At 37.5% G+C, this 20,884-nt stretch overlaps 1 protein-coding gene and 1 long non-coding RNA gene across 2 annotated transcripts; one reads left to right on the top strand and one right to left on the bottom strand.

Moving 5' to 3' along the window:
- Nucleotides 1-128: 128 nt before the first annotated feature.
- On the bottom strand, nt 129-20,704 carry hgsnat (heparan-alpha-glucosaminide N-acetyltransferase). The gene is made up of 18 exons (XM_088615228.1): nt 20,460-20,704; nt 17,454-17,572; nt 15,701-15,837; nt 14,312-14,433; nt 14,010-14,079; nt 13,263-13,332; nt 12,099-12,196; nt 11,582-11,658; nt 10,718-10,748; nt 10,228-10,388; nt 8,860-8,975; nt 8,191-8,312; nt 6,885-7,011; nt 6,360-6,446; nt 4,879-4,956; nt 3,919-3,989; nt 2,906-3,018; nt 129-1,645 (listed from the first exon to the last, which is right to left on the bottom strand). Exons 1-18 carry the CDS (start codon nt 20,683-20,685, stop codon nt 1,464-1,466), a joined length of 2,007 nt encoding a protein of 668 aa, XP_088471354.1. The 5' UTR covers nt 20,686-20,704; the 3' UTR covers nt 129-1,463.
- Nucleotides 4,371-4,871, top strand: LOC148677648 (uncharacterized). Its single transcript, XR_015928958.1, has 3 exons — nt 4,371-4,472; nt 4,547-4,712; nt 4,771-4,871. It is a non-coding gene; the product is annotated as an uncharacterized LOC148677648 (long non-coding RNA).
- Nucleotides 20,705-20,884: the final 180 nt, after the last annotated feature.

Here is a 20,884-nt window from a genome sequence, read left to right as displayed (position 1 = left end):
TTACATTAAAGAACTTAATTGTAGAAAATTCCTGTTTTATAGCAAAATAGACACTTGCCCAATACTTATATATATGTGCCCTGCTAAACATTGAGTGCCAAATAAAGAAACAATACTCCTTTACAAAGTTTTTCCATTGACAAGCGTATTTTATTGTTCATGTTTTTATATAAGAAATTGATCTTTTATCTCCTCTTTAATATCAGTTCACATCTTCTCTTTTCAGAGACAGAATTTTTTTTGGTGCTTTCTGTGCCATAGTTTTAAGAAATAAGCAAAAATACATTTCCAAATTAATGAATGCGAGAAAATATAATGAATGGACTAAGAACAATATGCGTTTTCAGTTTAAAATGTTATCGTACATTATCTCATTTTGAATTATTATTATTATTTGTTAATTAATGTTGTCATTAGAGGATATGCACAGAATTTAATTTCAGCTGTCTTTAGAGTTCAAGTGTCTTGAAATTGCACATATTCAAATTACTTTTCCAATCCACAGTGTATTATTGAGTTTACACATTAACCATGTTTGTCCTCATACAATTGACTTTCACATATTCAATGCCAAATGAAAGCTGTATTGCATTAAAATCTTGTATGGTAAACTTCAGCAAGTAACACATTTTAAAACTATCGCTCTTACATGAAACATTGAAATAAAGATGACCATTAACTTAGTAACAGTTTTTTAAAAGATTAGTATAAGCAAGAGGATATTTTATTTTCTATCATAGCTCATTGTATGCTTTACACCTTTACACTAGAACTGCGTGTACTATTAGTGCAGTTTAATAAATAGAAAACCTGGCACAGTATAAAAAATAAAACCTTCGATTTTTAGAAATAGTTTCAGCAGCAGTTAATTTATAAAATTGAAGCTGAAGTCCTGTAAACTGTTAGGTTCTATGGTTTCATCTTAGTCCTTACTCCGTTCTAGGATTTCCCAGCTTTGGGATATGGGTAGAACTTTCAAATAAAAAGTACACCAGATCTTACATGTTTCATTTCTAGAACACACATACATGGGGACACGATTCTTGGCTCCCAATCTCCTTCTCCAAAGTCCTCCCAATCCCAGTGATGCTCAAGAGCACAACAAGGCCGAGATCTGGGTTGTTCAGCCACTGTTCTCCTTTGGGCAGCAAAACTTTCAGAACGGAATATTATACACAAATGCACAAAAAAGGCAAATATAACTATGTGCCATGTGCTACAGAACACTTCCTTGTGATGTAAAAATTTCAGTTTGAAAGATCTACAAAAATACAAAATTTCAGCTGTACATTTTAAACAATGGCCTCACATTTCAGGCTATGTTCCACATGATATGGTGTCTTTTTCTATCAAATTAAGATAAAGACAGTGAGTTTTTATATCAAGCCAGATCACTGCTTCCCAGTCAATGTTCCCAGAATGGCTGGGCTGACAAAGCCCAAAAGTCTTTTCAGTATCTATGATTAAATCTTCCAGAAGATTTTCTTCCTGTAGAGCAGGTAGGAGATGAGAACCCAGACAGAGGTAGCCACAAGATTCTGAGTCAGGTGCTCAGCGTGAGACTGGGTGTCTGTCATTTTCCATCTGAAGGGGAAGTAATCTGCAAATACTTCATGTCCAGCGTAAATCAGGATGGAGTTCATGCCTTTTAAAAAAAAGTAACAACAACCTAAATCCAAGTACTGTTCAGAAGCACATTTACCAAATGCAACACAGTGGTCCTTTCTGCACTCCACCCCAGTCAGACAAAATCTGACGTGTGGAAAAAAATAGATTATCCACAGTGGTAATATGCATCACCAAGATAAAAACGGCAACTTCATGTCATCAGAAATGAACACAGTGTTATAATAACAGCCTTTCACGAGAACTAAGCAAGCGTATTAACATGTTCAGCAACAAAGACAGAAACATGTTAGAGACAGAAATGAGGACATAACTCTGAACATATTTAAAATGCTTTTGGGAACAAAATAAGGTTAATTTAAGTTGACAGCACTTTAAAGGTATTACACAAAAGGCTTACTTTCTCCTTGACACCTTTGGTGTAAAACATAGACTCAACACCAAACCACCAATTCATTTTATGCTGGGTATGCTTAACACAAGAAGGTTATTTTAAATTCAGGCCTATTATGTGAATACACTTGCTTATACATGTCAACAAATATGCATTTCCTGCTGCTAGCCCAGACCATACTGTTATGACATTACTAGCAGTAGAACCACTTGCTAAGCACACTTGTTACTGGCAGATTCAGGTCACTTAAAAGAAGTGCACTTAGAACCGTAAACAGAGCTGCCTTTTTACTCAAAGGGCCATCAGAGTGTCGAACAAGTTACTTAGCCATGTTGTGGAAGCCGATACCCCATCACCTTCTAATTTATGGCTGCGTGAGATCTTTGGATCAAATAGATTTGAGCAACTAAATAAGCGAGCTGAGCCGAAAGGTCTGGGGAACTTTGCTGTGTTTTGTCCTGACCCAGACAGATAATTCAAACAAACAAGATGCATGATGGGTGGAAATGGTGTTATTAATGTAATTACCAATTCTTTTAATTGTCGAATTGTGCTTTCCAAGAAAAGAAAAAATCTTACATTTCTTTCTTAGATACAACAGTTTTGTGAAGAAATTCGGCTGACAACACTATACACTACTATTTCCATTTAATCAAAAGGTTTGCTCCACTGTGTGAAAAGGGTAAAATGCTGAATTAGGAAATGTGTAAAGAATAATATCTAAACATTCTTGGTGGAGAAGGCCTTTAATTTATTCTGTTCTGTACAATTCACTTTTTACGTAAACATCTAGAATGTAGATGCTTGGGACAATCACAAATACTGCAGTATTTATTTAAATAAAGTAATATTATTGAAGGTATACTTCCATGGCTCACTACTTACCAGGGTAAAAGAAGGGAGCTCCAGACCACCACCTTCTCACATCTACTACGTAGTAGATAATGAGCAGAACAACAAAGGCAAAGCAACTGAGTGTTGTGACATATGAAAAAGACCTGCAACACAGCCAATAAAGAGAAGACAGTGTATAATGGAGAGGGCAAACAAAGGGTAAGTGTTCACACTATAATGGACAAATAAAAAGACAGTCAGAAGGGCTGAGTAAGTGTGACTGTCATGTGCTGAGATCTCTGGAAATAAAAAAAATTGAGTTAAGGTCCATATCAATCTATATCCATCCCAGGAAAAAACAAAGGGCAATCTGATGCAAATTAGGTTAGGGTTTGCAAAAAACTGTACTTGACAGTTATCCAAAACTGATTCAGGAAGTCTGTGTAAGGTTGTTTCTTTATATGATATGGCTTTGTCATTGGGTGTCCTTCAGGAAAAAGTGGTGCCTGTAAAAGCAGGACAGATTGCATTTGGGTCAGTGAGGCACAGATATCCTGGGAAGTCATATGTTTAAGCAGTATTCAAACTAAGGCAATGAGAGACAAGAAGCTCACAACAAATCACAACTGGTGGAGTAAAGAAAGCATAGCACAACACTAAGAAAACAAAATAGCATGCAAGATAGTAAACTGAAGCAACCTCCAAAAAAAATTCTAACAGGTTATCTACATCATACATTTGCTGTTAATCTAATCCATATGCAGGTGCAAACAGTTTACTGTGTATTGATGTCAGGAAGGTATATATCAAAGGTAATGTGGTATGAATAGAAGAGTTCAACTTCCCACATATAAATTAGGATACTGTCTTAGGGAATAAAGAAGTTAAAGATGATATGTTTAATATTATATGACATTATACACGTATATTCACAGAAACCATATGATAAAGGCCCACCTAAAAGGTGAGTTATCATACTAAAAGCTGTAGGATTACAATCATGCATATATTCTTATTTTAAGGAAATTTTAAGGAAAGTTCGGTATTGTAAGCCCAGACAGTACCATAAATTCTTGTTCACAGGAATGTACCCGTGGTCTTTTGAACACTTGGTCAAGATGGCTGAAACGATCCCCTGTAATGTAAAAAAAGTGAATTATAATTTGTACTCCTAATTAAATTTGAGTGCCTTTATGGCTAAATTTAGGAAGGTTTTTAAAAACAAAATAAAGAGACTAAATTTGCAACTTCACAGCCCTAGTGGTAAGCATGAGATTGTCTTCACATAAAAATTAATCAAAAGCAGTAAAAGAAAAGGATTAAAAGAAGGGTTATTAAGCAGTAAAACAGAATTCTCAGAGACCTCAAAATGATTTTGGCTCCTGTTCTCGTGGATGTGCCTGAGATGCTCCTTGTTTCTTTATGAACAGTTAAAACTTACTTGTACTTGCATCAGACTGATTTGCAATATCTCTAATTACCAGTCATGTGGAAAATATCCACTGAGGAACTGTATATTTCTTCCAGAGAAGCTGGTGTTTACTTCCTGGATTACTTTGTTAACAGTACCAGTTTCACAAACACTGATCTTACACACCAGTACTGTGCTAGGTAAAATGTGAAGGTGGGCTACAGTCTGTCAAAAATAGATCTTCATTAACGAAACCTTTGATTCCTACATGCATGTGAAAGTCCCACCTAAGTGTTCAACATATATTTAAAATTCTACTGAGTATGTACTGCCAGTGACAATGTAGAATATCAATATTACACTGTATTAGGTAACAATTTTTACATAAAATTGATTCTTTTGTAATGACAACTTGTTTCCACAGCTATTTCACAACACTGCATACGTGTTTGTGCTACCACTGAACAACTCTGAGGAGGAATGCAATGCCATAATAAATCTCGAGCAACAGTTCAGGCTTGTTTGGCAGAGAAGCAAACCTCTCTACCTTACCGTTCAGCAGGAAGTGATGTCAAAAAATATTTTGCATTTTCAATATGGCGCTACTACTCACCAGCACAAAGCTCCACATAAGAAATCTGGCCATGACTGTCATGTGGAGGTCCTTGTAATGCAGAAGGATCTTTCCAGCCTGTAGAAATAAAATGTTTGAGTAATATCTCCAACAAGGTCTTCTGTCATGTTACCTCCAATCCAGAACTTCATTCACATTAAGAAATACTTAAAAAAAGAGAAAAGGACTTCAGTTAATTAGGCAGTGAGTGGAACGTTGTAGAATTCCTGAACATAGCACAATTCTTTCTCGGTGAGAACAAAGAGTTTTTGTTATAAGCAGAGAATTTATCGATCAGGCTCAGAATCTTTCGTAAGAAGCTGGAATGCATTTTATGCTGTGTGACTAAAATATGAAGAGAGCTCTTTATTTTTATTAAGCCTACATAAGATCAGAGATATTGTATTTCTTTATTCAACGTATAAACATAAATATGAATACTCTATGGAGACATACTACAATTAGGTAGGTTGTATGTATATGAACATAACAGTCATGTTATCTTGTGTGAGGTAAATGGTGATCAAAACCTCAGTTCTATAACAAAGTTCAGTGTCTAATTATTCTGTCAAATACCTTTCAAGGCTCAGATAAGGAGGACGCATGACTGGACTAGGATACAAAAAGATTCAGAGACTTTTTACAGCAAACCATTAATAGAAATAGCGAATTGCCACATTGTAGGAGAGGGGGAAAAAATCAATCAGACCAAAGTTAGTTCCACTGTATGTTCAGACAGGGATTTAGTTTGAAATTTTAGTTTTCAATAAATAGACAATTGTTAACTCCTCTTGGTCCATCAATATTTGGAACAGGAGAAGGAAGATCTGGTTTAAAGATTAGAAAGGACAGAATAAACACCTGAGTTGGGGACTCCACAGAACCTCCTAGTATCTTGCCAAGCACGCAGGGTTCTGTATGTTACAGACGTTTTAGTGTTGAAACTGAAAGACTTCTTTCTGAGTCTTCCTATTTGAAAAATCGGCTTATTAAATGTCTGATATGAGCTGAACCCGAATAAATCAGTGCGCCATGTAGGGTATCTCAGATCCTCTCCTTATGTTTCAATAGTGTTGAAAATGTAATCCTGTTTTTTCCATTGTCCAGTTTTTTTTAACTTAAATATTTACTTAAATACCCAACTAGAATTTTACTTTTACTTAAATATTTACAAAAAACTTCAAGACAGGAAGACAAAAGTTAAGGGAGTGTCTGGCTTTTCAATACGTAGCATGACAATGGCCCAAAGCAAATAGCCAATACCACCAAGGAACCTGACTGATGATGGGCTTTGACTGTGTACAAATTCAATTTGAAAATACCATAAATATATTACACTCACTGAAAAACTCCCTTGCATGATAACAAAACTTAAGCTTTGGTGCTAGACAAATACAACTCGGATAGAGAAACAAAAGAAGATGAGACAGCAAACACGAAAAAATAATACAAACTCTTTACAGGAGTCACAAAATACTGACCTGCAGTCCTAAAAAGGCCATCACAACTGAACTAATGGTCCCCAGTATCCCCTCTGGATCATATGGCACTCTGGACTGGTAGAGGACCTGGACAAGCATACAGGAGTGCACAAATGTGTTTACATATAAATACTGTTAGAGCTAAATATACAGAAAAATGTTATCACTACTGTATTTTTATAAGGGCAAAGCAAACAACAACAATTAAGTCAATGATGCCAGTGAGGACCTCACTTTGAAACACTTCTGATTCAGAAGACTTAAGTTTATCTATCAGAGATGATCACACTTAGTCTTAATTATTGGAACATGTTATACGGTGTAATAAAAGCATAAGTTACAGTACTTACGCTTGGTACCACAAAGTCTAAACAAGCATACTAATTAAAGACTGAGTAGACCCATTTCTAGGAAATCAAGGCTGCGTTCAGGGTTATGTGCTCAGTTGACAAATGTATACGTCTCTCAATCTTCCTAGGCAGAAAGAAAATTTCAGGTCACAGACAGCCCTCTTCATTTACTTACATGAGAAGACGGGTTCTGATAAATGTGATTTTTGCCTAAGAGCAAGTGATCGATGTATCCTGCTGCCCCTCCTGTGCAATTTGGATACTGACCAAAGTCTCCTATTCCTCCTGGTCCCAGGTAGCCACTATAAATAAAATGCAAGAGGAGAAAAACTATTTTTTACTCAAGGTGGAGGAAGAACACACAGGTGCTTCAAAGTCATATTCTACAGACAAAATGTTTCATCAGCTTACAAATGATGCCACATGCTAGCAGAATTTTTTATATATGTTAAGCCTTGTGTTGCACAATTAATCATTAGTACAATATCTAAAATATCTATGTTCTAAAGCTATATCTAAAAATAATAGCTCATCACCATCACTTGGATTGCACATAACTTGTAATATGTAGATACACAAATAATGGAGAAATGGCTAAAGATGTGATCTGACGCACAATGGAGGGAAACATAAGCACAGCAGCAGTAACACGGGCAAATTAAGAATTTCTCTCTCTGGCAGAAGACTCTGAAATGAGGGAGACAGTAACACAAATTGGCCACTTGAAAAGAATTGGATTTCCCACGTTCCTCCTTTATTTAAAGACGAATGCTGCAGAGATACTCCTTTTAGTTGTTTTTAGAATTGCTCTAGGAACAGCTGGATATATACAGTAGATCACACAAACATACAGTATATAAACTAATTTTTCTTTATTTCTTTATAGGGGAACTGCAACACGTTTTATATATCTGGGTCAGAAAGAATCAGCATTGAAAAATGCATTACAAACTACAATCAAAGTAAAATGTACACACTACCTTGTAAACCCCCAATTCACGGCACAAAATAGCTTAATTTCCAGGTACGCACAGCGCCATATTGTGGGATTTAGAACAAGTCAACAAAACGTCTGGGGACGTAATGCAGCCTTATTACATTGTAAACAATTGTGAATACATCCATCAAATACTACTTGTTGACACTGCATGCAGATCACGTTGGAACATATCTGTTGGAACACTTATTTGCTTGAACATCGCGTTACATTAGTCATTACAGTGACTAGTGAGCAGAAAGGGCCACATCACATTGCAACTTGTGGGAACTCACATGCGAGTTTGCGACAACATGGGAGACTTTACGGTACACAAAGTTCACGATTTTGTGCTTAATTCGAAGTAAGAAATTGGGACTGCAGTTCCTCTTTATCATTTTTATTATTATTTATTGTGGCAAGACATCAGAGATGGCGAGAACTCTCACTATCCGTTTAGGTTAACCTGTCATTGTATAGGGGTATCTGTGTCAGTGGTACTCACAGTGGGCAGTTTGGGACTGGGAGCAGGAAAGTGAGACAGAGCCAGACCGCCTCCAGGACAATGACGCATAGCCAGGCTGGCCAATAAAGCACCAGCTCTTGGACAGGGAACCACCAGACATCCTGAGAACGAGAGAAAACACATTCAAATGAATCTGCTGTAGATTACTGACAAAATGAAGCTTGCACCGCGGCTCACTGTTACAAAGTTCAATCCCAAAATGCAGTGGCATGAAGAATCACCCAGAAGTGGAATGGAGACTGTGAGAAAAGGAGCATTAGCCAGCTAAAAGTAATTTCGATAAACAGTGAGACTCAAATCCAGCTGTACAAAATGCAGAGAAATATACATTCATATTTTGTATAGGTTCAAACTATGTGACAGCGAAATGGATAATAATATAGAAATATTACAAGCACAAAATCTTCTGAAAAAAAAAAAGCTTATCATTTTCCCACCAGCAGCTCTGATCCTCTGGCTACAAGCTCTTTTGATTTAGTGCACAGCTGAATATGTGCTTTCTATACGTTATAAATGTATAAACTGAAAAGTAAATAACTTCTGTAATTTTCAGACATCCTTAGCAATGTTTAAGAGTGTAAAAGTCACATGTGCAATGTTCCATACAACACTGCATAATTATATTGATGAAAAAGACTAGTCACTTGCCGTAGGGATGCTCTCTACTTTGGGCTTGGCAAACATTATTTCCAGAACAGCCACTATCAAGTAGGTGAAGGCCAGTCGCTGCAGGACTCCTGGTATTCGGAGAGAGTCTATGGAAACTGGAAGGAGGAGCACAGCAATAGGCTTAGAGCTAAATATAGCATGCACGGAGAGTGAGAGGTGTACATAAATTGCCTAAACGGTTCACTAAAAAAAAACAGTGGTATGCTCTTAGCAATGAAATCCCAGAAAAGTCAATATGCTCACTCCAACTCTAAACATTAGGAAATCATATGGAAATCTTGCATCGGCTACGGACAGAGTTACAAGATCTCAGACAGAGCTGGACTTCACCCACGCACTCCTGGATTACATGACAAAACAAATACCTGAACTTAAAGGTACAGTATAGTGCAACACTTACAAAACAAAGTAGATTCTGTTACCACAGAAAAGAACACATTGAAAGGGAAAGTTCTCAACTTGGAAATACAGTAGTGTAGGAAGTTCTTCTGGCATTTAAGGAAATATCAGGTAAGATTCATCAATGATAAACTGCACACTGGAGGCAATGAGGCTGAGGGGTGAAACCAAACTGGTGGCGAAACTGAGCGTTTCCCCTGTAAACTTGGGGCTCTGCCTACAGAGTAGACCAGAGAAAGAGTGCTGGACCTTCACAAATATGAACCCCCTGGAGCACAGAACTGTTTCTATAGTTCTTTAATGTGTTTAGAGCTTATCCTCCTGCACCTATAGTGATTTGTTAAAGCAAATAGAAAAGTTAAAAAACTCCCGTCCCAGTATAATTGACAATTCTTTCAAAATAAAGAGGTTCAAAACTATAGATTTGTTTAATCGACCCCAGAGGGTAGAACAGAATTGACTTTTTTACATAAAACACTCACAAGTTGTACTTTTCAGTCATGTAATTTCCATGCTTTTGGAGAGCAGAGTATGATTATTTCGTGCTCACAAAGGAAAACCAATAGCAGTTGCTGCATTTCTAATGTTTTTTTTTGCTGTGAATCTACACTGTTCCCTCAGGAGACCAAAAAAAATCTCTAGGTATTTCTGCAAGAGCATTGAAAAGATATCTGATCAAAGTGAGGAATTTTTACCTCAGAAAAGGTGTGAGTGGAAACAACTGTTATAGTTAGGCTCTATATACAGTATGTTGGGTTAAGGAGAGGAGTCACTGATTTATTATGCATTTCCTAAGTTTTTTTCTTGTTTTTATGTACTCTTATGAATAAAAAGTGCTTTACATCTCTTTTTTTCCTGCACCTCTAGACCTCATTATTCTTTAAGGATTTTATAAGTCAGGGTGGAGTCTAAAAAGAGCTTGTGAGGAGGACAGTATGGTGTACTCACAAGGGCCCTGGCAATAATTAGGGTTAATGATAAGGAGTCCAATAAGGAAGAGCTGCACCGTCCTCCACAGCACCTTCTGGAAGAGCTGGAACTGAGCAGAGCCGCGACGCAGGGCAGAGCTCAGGGACAGGGTGATTGATGTGCCCATGATGAACACGAACCTGGGAAAAGAGACCGTGAATCACAGTATCACTCTGAGAATATGCACCAGCATACCCTACTAAGGAAACACGTTTCATAATTTGCACTTATTTCACCATGAAATACCAAAAAATCAATCTCTTGTACCAAACTGAAAATAATATTTACCTCCATATGGAGTTTACCATAGTGTTCTTTTTTTAAACAACATATTTCCTTGATTAATATATAGCCTTTACTTATTATTCATCTCACCCAATTACCCAACTAGAATTTATCACTAAGAGTTTCACTTAATTTGCATTGACAAGGCAGATAATTATCAGAGACCAAGATATTCTCATCTTACCAGGGAAAGACCAAGTCTGCTACTGTTAGTCCTAGAGAAGCAAGAAAGTGTGGTTAAGACAAAGCATTTCAACATAACACTTTTAAACAAAATGGGTAAATCAGAGAAAGTGCCTTCAAACCAAAAAGCACTATGGAATCATTTTGTGATGTGGCAGCTTTGAAGGCAGAGTAGGGCTGGGTGATATGGCCAAAAACATTTTCACAATAAAAATTTTCATATCCATCGATATCGATAATTATCACGATAAATGTCAAATCATTATTTCTTTCAAGTTTAAAGGCAGATTTTTTCTCCTGAGTGAAAGTTGAAGAAACCAGACAGTTAATTAGTAAATTAAACAACTCTTTATTTTAAGAACACAACAAACACTTGCCAAACAGCAAAAACATTAAACAAATCTGTTAGCTGCCCGGTCTGCAACACACACGCGCACTCGCGCAGCATTTAGTGCGCATGCGCATATAATGCGCAAAGCATAAACATATATATCGAACATTTATCGAACTTTTGTTAAAATTACATAGAGGAAAATTATATCGCGATCATTATCGTTATCGAATTATCGCCCGGCTCTAAGGCAGAGTATACTTCAGTTTGGAGAAAATCTATGTTGAAAGGTGGCGCACACAATAAAAACTGTCAATACTGAATGGGAGAACACAGAGATATACCAGATACCATGGCATAACCTAAATTCCAACAGCCCGCGATTAAACCATATTGTTTTTGGTGTAGAATAAATGTATTCTTCTGTAAATAATTAAATTACACCAACAGAGGATTTCCATTTTAAAAGGCACTCCCATGAAACATTAACATCCAAACCATACTGGATGAGGTGTCAGCAGATGGCATACTTACCATTCCAGCTTTCGTGCCTGAAGAACCAGTATCTTCCTCCTCCGTAGTTCACGAAGATCATGATCACAAGGGACAACCTACAGGACCAATAGTTCAGCGGCTGTAACCCACGTTATAAAACACCTACCTGCGGTACAACTGCATTTTGGAGTAAGCTGCAGTACTAGCAGCAAAATTAGCAATGACTTTGCCATTGCACCTGAAGAGCAGAACAACTGTATCATTATATAAAAGCACTGCACCTTGGCGTCACAGGAGACTACATATTGTTTTTCAAAAATGTGCAAAACGCCATATTGACAACAAGAAAGAAAGAAACATCTAAGGAATTAGGTAAACACTCAGTGAACTTTTTACTTTGCCACACTCCAACCTACAGGACTGACACTGCTAGGCTTGCCCAGTTTGGGCTGGGTCTTCTGGGGTATCAGACAGCAAAGAGAATGGACCCACTGCTTCATAATTGTGTTGTTGTGGAGAACCCACAGCTCTGGGGCGAGAAATATGAATGTCATACCCTCGAAAAGTGTCCAGAGATCGCAGTCTGGAACTGGAGGTTACTGGGCCAGATGCCTCGGCAGAGTATTCCACTGTTCTGCTAGGGGACCCCAGCTCCTGGAACAGAGATCAGATTGAGTACTGTGGAGCATCTCCGCGGATCTACATGAACATGGAAAAGCCACCTCAATAATGAAGACAGGTGCGTCTTTCAATTCAATTCAATGCATCAATTTTCTAAACCACTTTATCCAGTTTAGGGTCGAGGGAGATGCTGGAGCCTAATCCAGTAAGCAACAGCTGCAAGGCAGGATACCCTCTGGATGGGACACCAGTACTTTACAATACATACACAGACCCAAAGGCACACGCACCCATACAAGGGCAAATTTTTACAGAGGACAATTAATCTATCAATATGTGTTTGGACCAAGCACCCTGAGGAAACCCACATGAATGTGGGGAGATCATGCAACTCCAAGCAGATAGTACTCTAGAAACTGAACCCAGGGCCCCAGTGCGACAAGGCAAAAACGCTAACCACTGTGCCACCATGCTGCCCTTGTGCCTTTTCATTCAATTAAAAAAATGTGAAACTAAAAGAGATTTGGAGTATTCTAACATGTATCTATTCAAATGATACAGCATCGAAAAAAATAACAAGAATTATGTACTTTACACTTTCAAGTTTTAAAAGGGAATGAATGAAAAAGGAAAATCATATGCAGAGGCACCTCTCCAATTCCTATCCCAAATTCCTTGAATTTAAAAACTACAACACACAAATAATATACATAAACAAATTCCACCAAAAAATGTGAGTGAAGGCTAAGCTATCCGGGATTGTACAAGAACATATAACTCCCCAGTGAGAGCTGGTGTGTGGTGAGCGTACAGGCACTCTTAGGCTTACGTTAGGTTGCATCATCCAGGTGGGGGGCTACACATTGGTAGTGGTGGAGGGGAGGCTTTATTACCTGTAAAGCTCTTCGAGTGGAGTAACCACAGAAGTGCTATATAAGTGTAAGGAATTCTTATTATATCCATTTCAGAATTTCAATGTGCTGATGTGTAAGTATTATCGTTGTTGTTGTTATTGTTATTATTATAAAACGCTGCTATAAAAAGCTGTAAACCCAACTTTTAAATTTCTTTTTATGAAAGGATGAAGACGTTTACTTACAGAATTGATCAGTCTCTCAGTCTCCATGGTACTTCCCATCCTGGACACAAGGTTTCTCACAAAATCAAAACTGAGGATAAAACGGAAATCAGCAACACAAATAAAAAAAATTCTCTCTTTACCTCTTACACTGCTGTCTTACCCTTCTCCGGTTAAAATGAGGCCTCTCACTAGTATCACATGGCAAACATCCAGAATGATGACAAGAACTAGTAAATCATTTTTTTAAAGCTATTTAGTTGTTCATTTTAACCTCCACAACTTAAAATAATAAAGGAAGTAAGCTGACATCTATAACCCTGGCATGGGAAAGATCAAGATAACATACTGGGCATTACCTGTATATAAAATATTACAAAAAATTAAATTTAAAACATTGTTCCAACAGAAAACTTCATTTTAATTGAATTCAAGTTTAATTTTATTAACAGAAAATATTTAAAGAACAATTAAGTGTTAACACATCACAAGATCATACAGTAACGATGCACGGGAATCATTAAAATATTTGTAGACCTACAACCATACAGTATGTGCTTGGCAGAGGTGAGGGGTTGTAACATCATGTCATGCTGTACCTACCGCCAAAAAATAATTTATACTAAAGTAAAGTGAAATTTAAAAATGTGTAAAATTCCAGTTATGTCAGGTTCAATGAGTTTGACACTTCGTGCACATTATTTGTGTGCATTTATAAAAGTGGACTTGTTACCATCTCAAGAAAATTCACAAAGTAAATTCCCTTACCCCATGAGGAAGCTTCCAAAGGCTACAAGAATAGCTAATCCAGTATACACCAGGAAGGCAACCAGAATGGCTGAAGGAAAAGAAGATAAATAATGTGCGACTGCTCACACAAAAGTGAATGACAGTACAAAACCAAATGTTAAGTCATATGATGTTCAATAGAGACTGATATATTTTTCAGTCCATTTCGCATTTTTAAACCTTGATGGCAATAAGTCAGACAGTAAACATAATATATGACATTATCAAAAGGAAATTTAAAAGAGACGCTTTTAAAGAATTTCTACAGAATCAAAACTCACGCAAGTTGCTGTTCACAGGCTCCTTATCTGTAACAATGGCACAGGTGATGTGCCTGGATGTGTCATTGAGATTTTTTATCCACAAGGAGTAATTTCCATGCTCTCCAAAGCTAAAGTGAACACTGAAAACAACAACAACAACAATAAAAGAAATACTGTTTCACTCCAGAAAATATAAAAATATTATTCTCGCACACAATGAGCAAAGTGGAGTTCAAACCATGTTATTGTAACCCATTTTCTATTTTTAAGTGCAAAAGATTGTTAATTCTTTCACGTCATCTCCTATAAACTGATCACGGAATTGAATTTACTTATTGCAGAGGTTGTAAGTCACCTTGCAAAACATCTACACTTATTATTTTAATTTATTTCAAATCAGATCAAATTATGCATCTTGCTTTATTGAGAAATCACACAGGTCATCCCTCTCCAGTCCCTCTGGTAAGACTGATATCCACACTTTGTCCCTACATGTGATCCTTGCTACATGAGCATTCAATATAGTTTTTTTGTGTCCATTGTTGGGTTGTAACAAACACTAGTTTACAGACTAACTGTTCAACAGCTGTCATCTAAGTGCAATGCCTTCTAAAGCAGAACGACCATTCCATCCAGGTCAAGAGAATGAAAACCACTTTTTTCTTAGGCGTGGAAGAGGTGGGAAACAACTAACTCCTTGGGTCTCTGCCATCTAGGACAGACCCAGAATTTAAAAAAAAACAGGACTTCTGGCTTTCGGCTGCCATTCTGTGAACCTGGTCACGTGATGAACAATTAATGTATACATAGCTTCTAAAAATATATGTCCAGTAGGAAAGTGATAGCACTGATGAATCATGTTACAACCTCAGTTAAGTATTTGGTCACAATTTACCAAAACTGTGCTATCTAGATGGGGAAGTTTTCAAAGCTTTTCACTGCAGGATAAAACCTGTCCATTTTCTATTACTGCATTATCCTTAGACAGTTCTGCTGTACCGAAGCCCAGGAGACACCTCAATAAAATTCATACTTTTAACTTTTTGTAAAATGAGAGAATGTTTGTGTCAGAAAATATAGGTCACATCTTGCACATTAAGAAGTCACTTTAAAAAGTTGGATGTAAAACGTCCATTTTCCACTGTATTATCTATTTGGACAACAAAAGACTTCGACCTGTTGTTTTTTGTGGAAAGGAAATCTTACAAGAGGATATGCTTTTGCTTTCAGACCAAAGCTTCCCAGTGCTAACGGTATACTGAGAAAACGCCTTATCCTGACATCAGCAACTTCACATACTGTACGCCCAGCTGTGACCCCACAAAGTGTTTTGATTCCAACCATGATATCTCTGACATCGAAACTGGATATTTACATGTAGGTACAAAGTCTCTCCTGAGCCCCTACCTGCACAGCTCTGTGTTTGAGATGGTACTGTTGACCTGCAGAAACAGGGGATGCTGTGTGCTCACAACGAACATTGCTGAGCTGGGCAGACCAGGCCCTTGACTCGCTGGTACTGTCCCCAAGATCTGGAATAGGCACTGTGCCACAAAGGGACAGAAAAAAGGAAAATGAAACAAGGATGAGAATTCCTGCTGTTATAAATTCACTTTATTTAGTATGTATGAATATTGCTTTATCTTAAGTGAATGTTGTTACATGCAAAAAAAAAATCTAAAATCCAAATGCAAAGTTTTTAGAAACTGTAAGTTAGTATAAAACATGCTTCTAATGACTTTTAACTTTCTAAGTGGGGGCTTAAGATGTGGAAAATCTGCAAAGGCTTCACCATGCACTCTTCTGAGGCCTTCTAACAAAGCAACACTGACTGACCATTCTTTTGCTGTAGGACATGAACATGCAGGTTGATAGTTGCATGTAGAACATGACAACCTTGTCATCGCTTGAAGGCATTTCGCTGCTCCTGGAACCTGATTAACAGCTTCACAGTCAGCTGATGCAGATTCCCAAGTCAGTGAGAGTCACTCCTACCCACTGCCAAGGCTAAAGCCCTTTTTAAAATCATCAAATAAGCCCCTGCCTTTCTCTGAACAACTGGGCAGTCACAGCAAGCCTTCAGTCTTTGCTGCCTCCAAGGCAAATGGCCAAACCAACTGTGGTTTTTGCTGGCAAACTAGAATAGGGACTCAACACGTTGGCTGTAACTAAGCAGATCATCGAACTGTAAAGCCACGATCCACAAAGTCTTACTGTATTCTTAAGTCACTGCATATTAAACTAAGTAGCTAAAAGTCAATAGATTTTTATGGTTATTTCTGTTTGTAATTTTAATTTTAAGCCAATTATGCATAGCTCACTTTCATATGTACTTCAGCAATAAAAAAAAGGATTTCTCACTAAAGAAATGTTGGCAAGACGATTTGAGGTTCGTCTTCTGTTACACATATCTGTATCTGCCACACGTCTTGAAATAATCAATCACAAGTTATACAAATTGTCATCATACTGGACAATCCATAGACAAAGCCGTGCCAAAGCAGAACTGATGATCAAGGTTTTAAAAGTCCAAATTATAGAGTTGTAGGTTAATTTAATGAGAAGGAAAATACTTCTTAATTCTGAAACTGTTAATGCAATTAAAGTACCTAACCTGGAATTTTCTTACACACAGTCTGGAGCAGGTCAGCAAACCATTTTATGCAAGGATAATTTAAGTGATTTGTTTTCCAAAAGCACATTATATAAAGATTGTGCAAGAAGACAAGAACCTCGTATGGCAACTGCAATCAACAATAATGTCCTGGCATAGGTAAGCAGAGAATATTCTGGAATTTTTCCCGGGATATACAGTACTCATGTTGCTTCGGTAAACTTTCCCCCAAAGAGTTATATGTCGGATACAGATGTTTCAAAATAATCCCTGTCTATATATTAATAATTAATCTAATAATGTGCATTGCTTTGTGCCGTTTCTCTTCCTACAACAACTGCACAGCAATGCATTTACTAAAACAATATATGAGCAATGCATCAACTATCAATATGAGTGATATATTGATAAAAAACAAGCAGCAATATGTCCATGTAAACCTGCCATTTATGAGGAAATAAATGTAGAGGAGTATGCGCAGTGTCGTGGCCATCTGTTAATGTGACATTGCCGTATCTACAGAGATTACTATCTAACTCCTCTCACCTGGTAGCAGTGGTCAGAGAGAAATGACAGTGTCAGAGTCTCATTCAGCAGCTCATTGTGAACCATCAGGGACGCCTCATCCATCTTCAATGGAGTGACTCTCCGGTGGGGGTGAGAAACTGGAAGGAAGATGCAAACAAAAACCAACCATGTATAATCTTTCTTATCAAACTGCCTTTCGCCAAAGGTTTCAAGCTTTTATGTTCTCACTTTTCAGAGAAAGAGATCTTATATGGTTCATAAAAAAATCTCCTCTTGAATGAAACATCATACAAAAGGACAATCAAGCAGCCAGTAGTGTACAGTTATAACTCTCCTTTAATAAAATGTGCTTTTTTACCCATGTTAAAGCATATGGTTCCCTGAAGAGAGAGAGAGAGAATTCTGTCTTTCCCACATACATACTCCCTGCATAACATAAATATACTGGTTTAAAATAAAATTATGTTTATGAACATTCATACAGAACGGATAATTAAACTTAAATTATTCAAGCTTGTGTACACAAACAGTGTACCAGAGCTTAATTCGATTTCCAGACAACACTGAAAGAATTCTCAATCTTGTCAAAATCTTCAAGCTCTACCAATGCTAGTTCTGATCACAGGTTTCGCATTGTTAGGTTTTGTGTCGCTGTTGGCCTGCCTTCTCCCCCCTTTGTCTCTGCATCACAACGGCACTTCTGTAACAAACTGCTTCTGGGGTTCCAGCCTAGTTACACGCACAGTCGTCACATGCCTTAATGTAGCTCTGCAAGCAAGGCAATGTCCCTGATTAGTTCAATGTCTTAAGAAGCCTTGTGTGAGAAAATGTGGCAGTGGAGAAGCTATAGTAGTCCAGAATCTGACCTGACAGCGGATGTGGACGAGTTCTAATTTACAAAAAAAAAAGGATAAATCTTTTAACTATCTGCTCCTTCGATTTGGAGACATAAAGAGGAACAATCTTTAGATATATTTTAAGAAATTAAAATGTAATATTGTATTTGAAAAATAAGGTCTTCCCATTGCTGAAACACACAATTTTATACCAGTAATTCAGCAAAAATCCCTCATAGCTGAACCCTCATTGGTGACAGGATTGCAGCAGAAAATGATAAAGGCTTGTTTTGTTAAACGACAGACTTTAAATAACACATTCATTACATGTCATAAACCTGAGTCAGTCAATTCCATTCCTAGAGGTTCGGAGTCCTGTAAGTTCTAACGGACACTTCTAGAAGTAGCAATTGAGTAACATTTTAAAAAAACCCATGATAAGTATGTAAGAAAGGTAACAAACAAGATAAGACCATTCAAGCCATTGAGCTTGCTTGGTTGCCAAGGATCACATCCAGCCATAACCTTTGCGTAAATATGTGTCGTCTGTTCTCATTGTTCAAAACACGTTTACATAGTTTCCAGGTCTCACTATTGCACTTTAGGTTTTACAATATTTTTGGCCCTGGGTTCAATTCTGGAGCTTGGGTGCTGTGTGGAGTTTGTATATTGTCGCTCATTTCACATGGGTTTCCTCCAGGTGCTCTGGTCTCTGTCCACAGCCCAAAGACAAACTGGTAGGTTAACTGGATTCTACAAACACTCACTCTTATGTGACTGTGTGCAAGTCTGTGTGTGTCTGTGCCCTGAGATGGCCTAGTGTCCCATCCATGGTGTACCCCAACTTGTGCCCATTACTTGCAGACATCCCAAGTATCCCGGACGTTCCGGGAGTCTCCTGGAAATCAGCGTCTCCTCCCTGACTCCCCCAAATGATCCATAATTTCCCGGAAATCGCCTCCCCCCAGCCCACTCCCAATTTTTTTCTCAAATTTGCTAAAGAAGCCGCATCTCTGTACAACCCAAATGGACTAGTGAGTTATAGTATTGATAGTGTATGGCATATATACACGTCCCCCCACCCCAGACCGCAAGTTTTCACAGGAGGGATGATCCCTCTCCCGGAAATCAATTTTTCCAAAGTTGGGATGTCTGTAACTGCGAAATAGAATCTGGCACCCCCCGACTCTGAAATGGAAGCAGTTAGAAAATAGAAAAATCTGGAATAAAAACCTATAGGACTCAAGTGTATTTTGGTGACTAGACCTGTCTACCTACGGTTTAAACTGTATTACATAAATTATAAAAAAGTTTAGATAAATGCATGAATTAAATCAGCTTCTACATACATAATGTACTACAATACATAATGTAAACATAATGTACTGAAACCCTCCATTTCCAATAAGAAAAAATAAAATATAAATATGATACAACTATATTTGACAACAACAGGCCTGTGTGTTTAATTTTAACAATGCTCTGTGTAGTTAATTTAAAAATTGTTCATCTTGGCAAGCGGTAGTGGTACTTTTTAAGATCTGTCAAATAACTAACGTAAGATACAGAACCTGACTGTACAAACTTTCTGAACGTCACCCGAGACGTAAAAACAATTAATACTTATGCCTAAAAATGTGCAAATATACGGTAATTCCCAAGGGGAATTATTCTTTTCAACCCTTCCGTCTGCTTAAAATATAATGAGAAAAACGAGGTTGCTGAAGTAAATGCATCTCAAATCATATAATCAATATTCCATGTGATACAAGGGATACAGTTTATATCAGTTTACTTTTTTCATTTTACCATTTTTGTTTTGTTTTAAGGTCAGTTCTAATCTGCAATGGAGACGCTTTAAATCTGAACAACTCAGTGTTCAAACTTTTATTTCTGAAATACGCGTCTTTTCAGACTCATTTCTTATTTTCTAGGTCCACTACGGTAGACAAAAGCTCACTGCAACTATGAAAAAAACAGATTTTCTTTCAACTTAATGTAGGTAAACATGCGGTTGTGCATCCCACATTCTTCGAATAACTGTTAAATCAGCCTATTTCAGCTGAATGAGCTCTGCTGTTATGTGTCTCCCCTCCAATTTTCTAAAGTTCGGTAAATGCACTTTCTGGAGGTCTTGATGTGAGTTTTACATGTCCTGTTAATCTTAGCTACGGAATAAATTACTCACCATCGAGTTGAGCGGTGAGAGGAGCCACGCAGAGGGCGAGGAGCGCAGTGATTGCAGACAAAATCACCGTCCTTTGCTTATCATCAGTCGAACTGGCCATTTTTACAGATTTTGCGTCTTCTCCCACACTAGCTCTACCACCCTTCAGTTTTCTTTTTTTAATATGTCTTTCGGTTTTCATGACTGACACTTCCGACCCCTCCTTTTTGTTATTTTTTGACACCATACTAGGGGGAGAGAAGAGGGACAAAGTACGATCAGATACAAAGTTTAGGCAGTGATTAGGATGACTTTCCTGATATTCCCGTATATGCTATTTCAAACAAATTATATTTTAGCCCACGTTTGGCTTTATGTAAAAACTAAAACCCACTTGCACGATGACGGTAGCCTGGTTTATCCAACCAGAGGAATGGAAAATATCA

The sequence above is a fragment of the Lepisosteus platostomus genome, chromosome 1 (genome assembly GCF_059453375.1).
Source record: "Lepisosteus platostomus isolate fLepPlt1 chromosome 1, fLepPlt1.hap1, whole genome shotgun sequence".
Classification (NCBI taxonomy): Eukaryota; Metazoa; Chordata; class Actinopteri; order Semionotiformes; family Lepisosteidae; genus Lepisosteus; species Lepisosteus platostomus.
The sequence above is the reverse complement of the archived record's forward strand: the minus strand, read 5'-3'. Positions and strand labels throughout refer to the sequence as shown.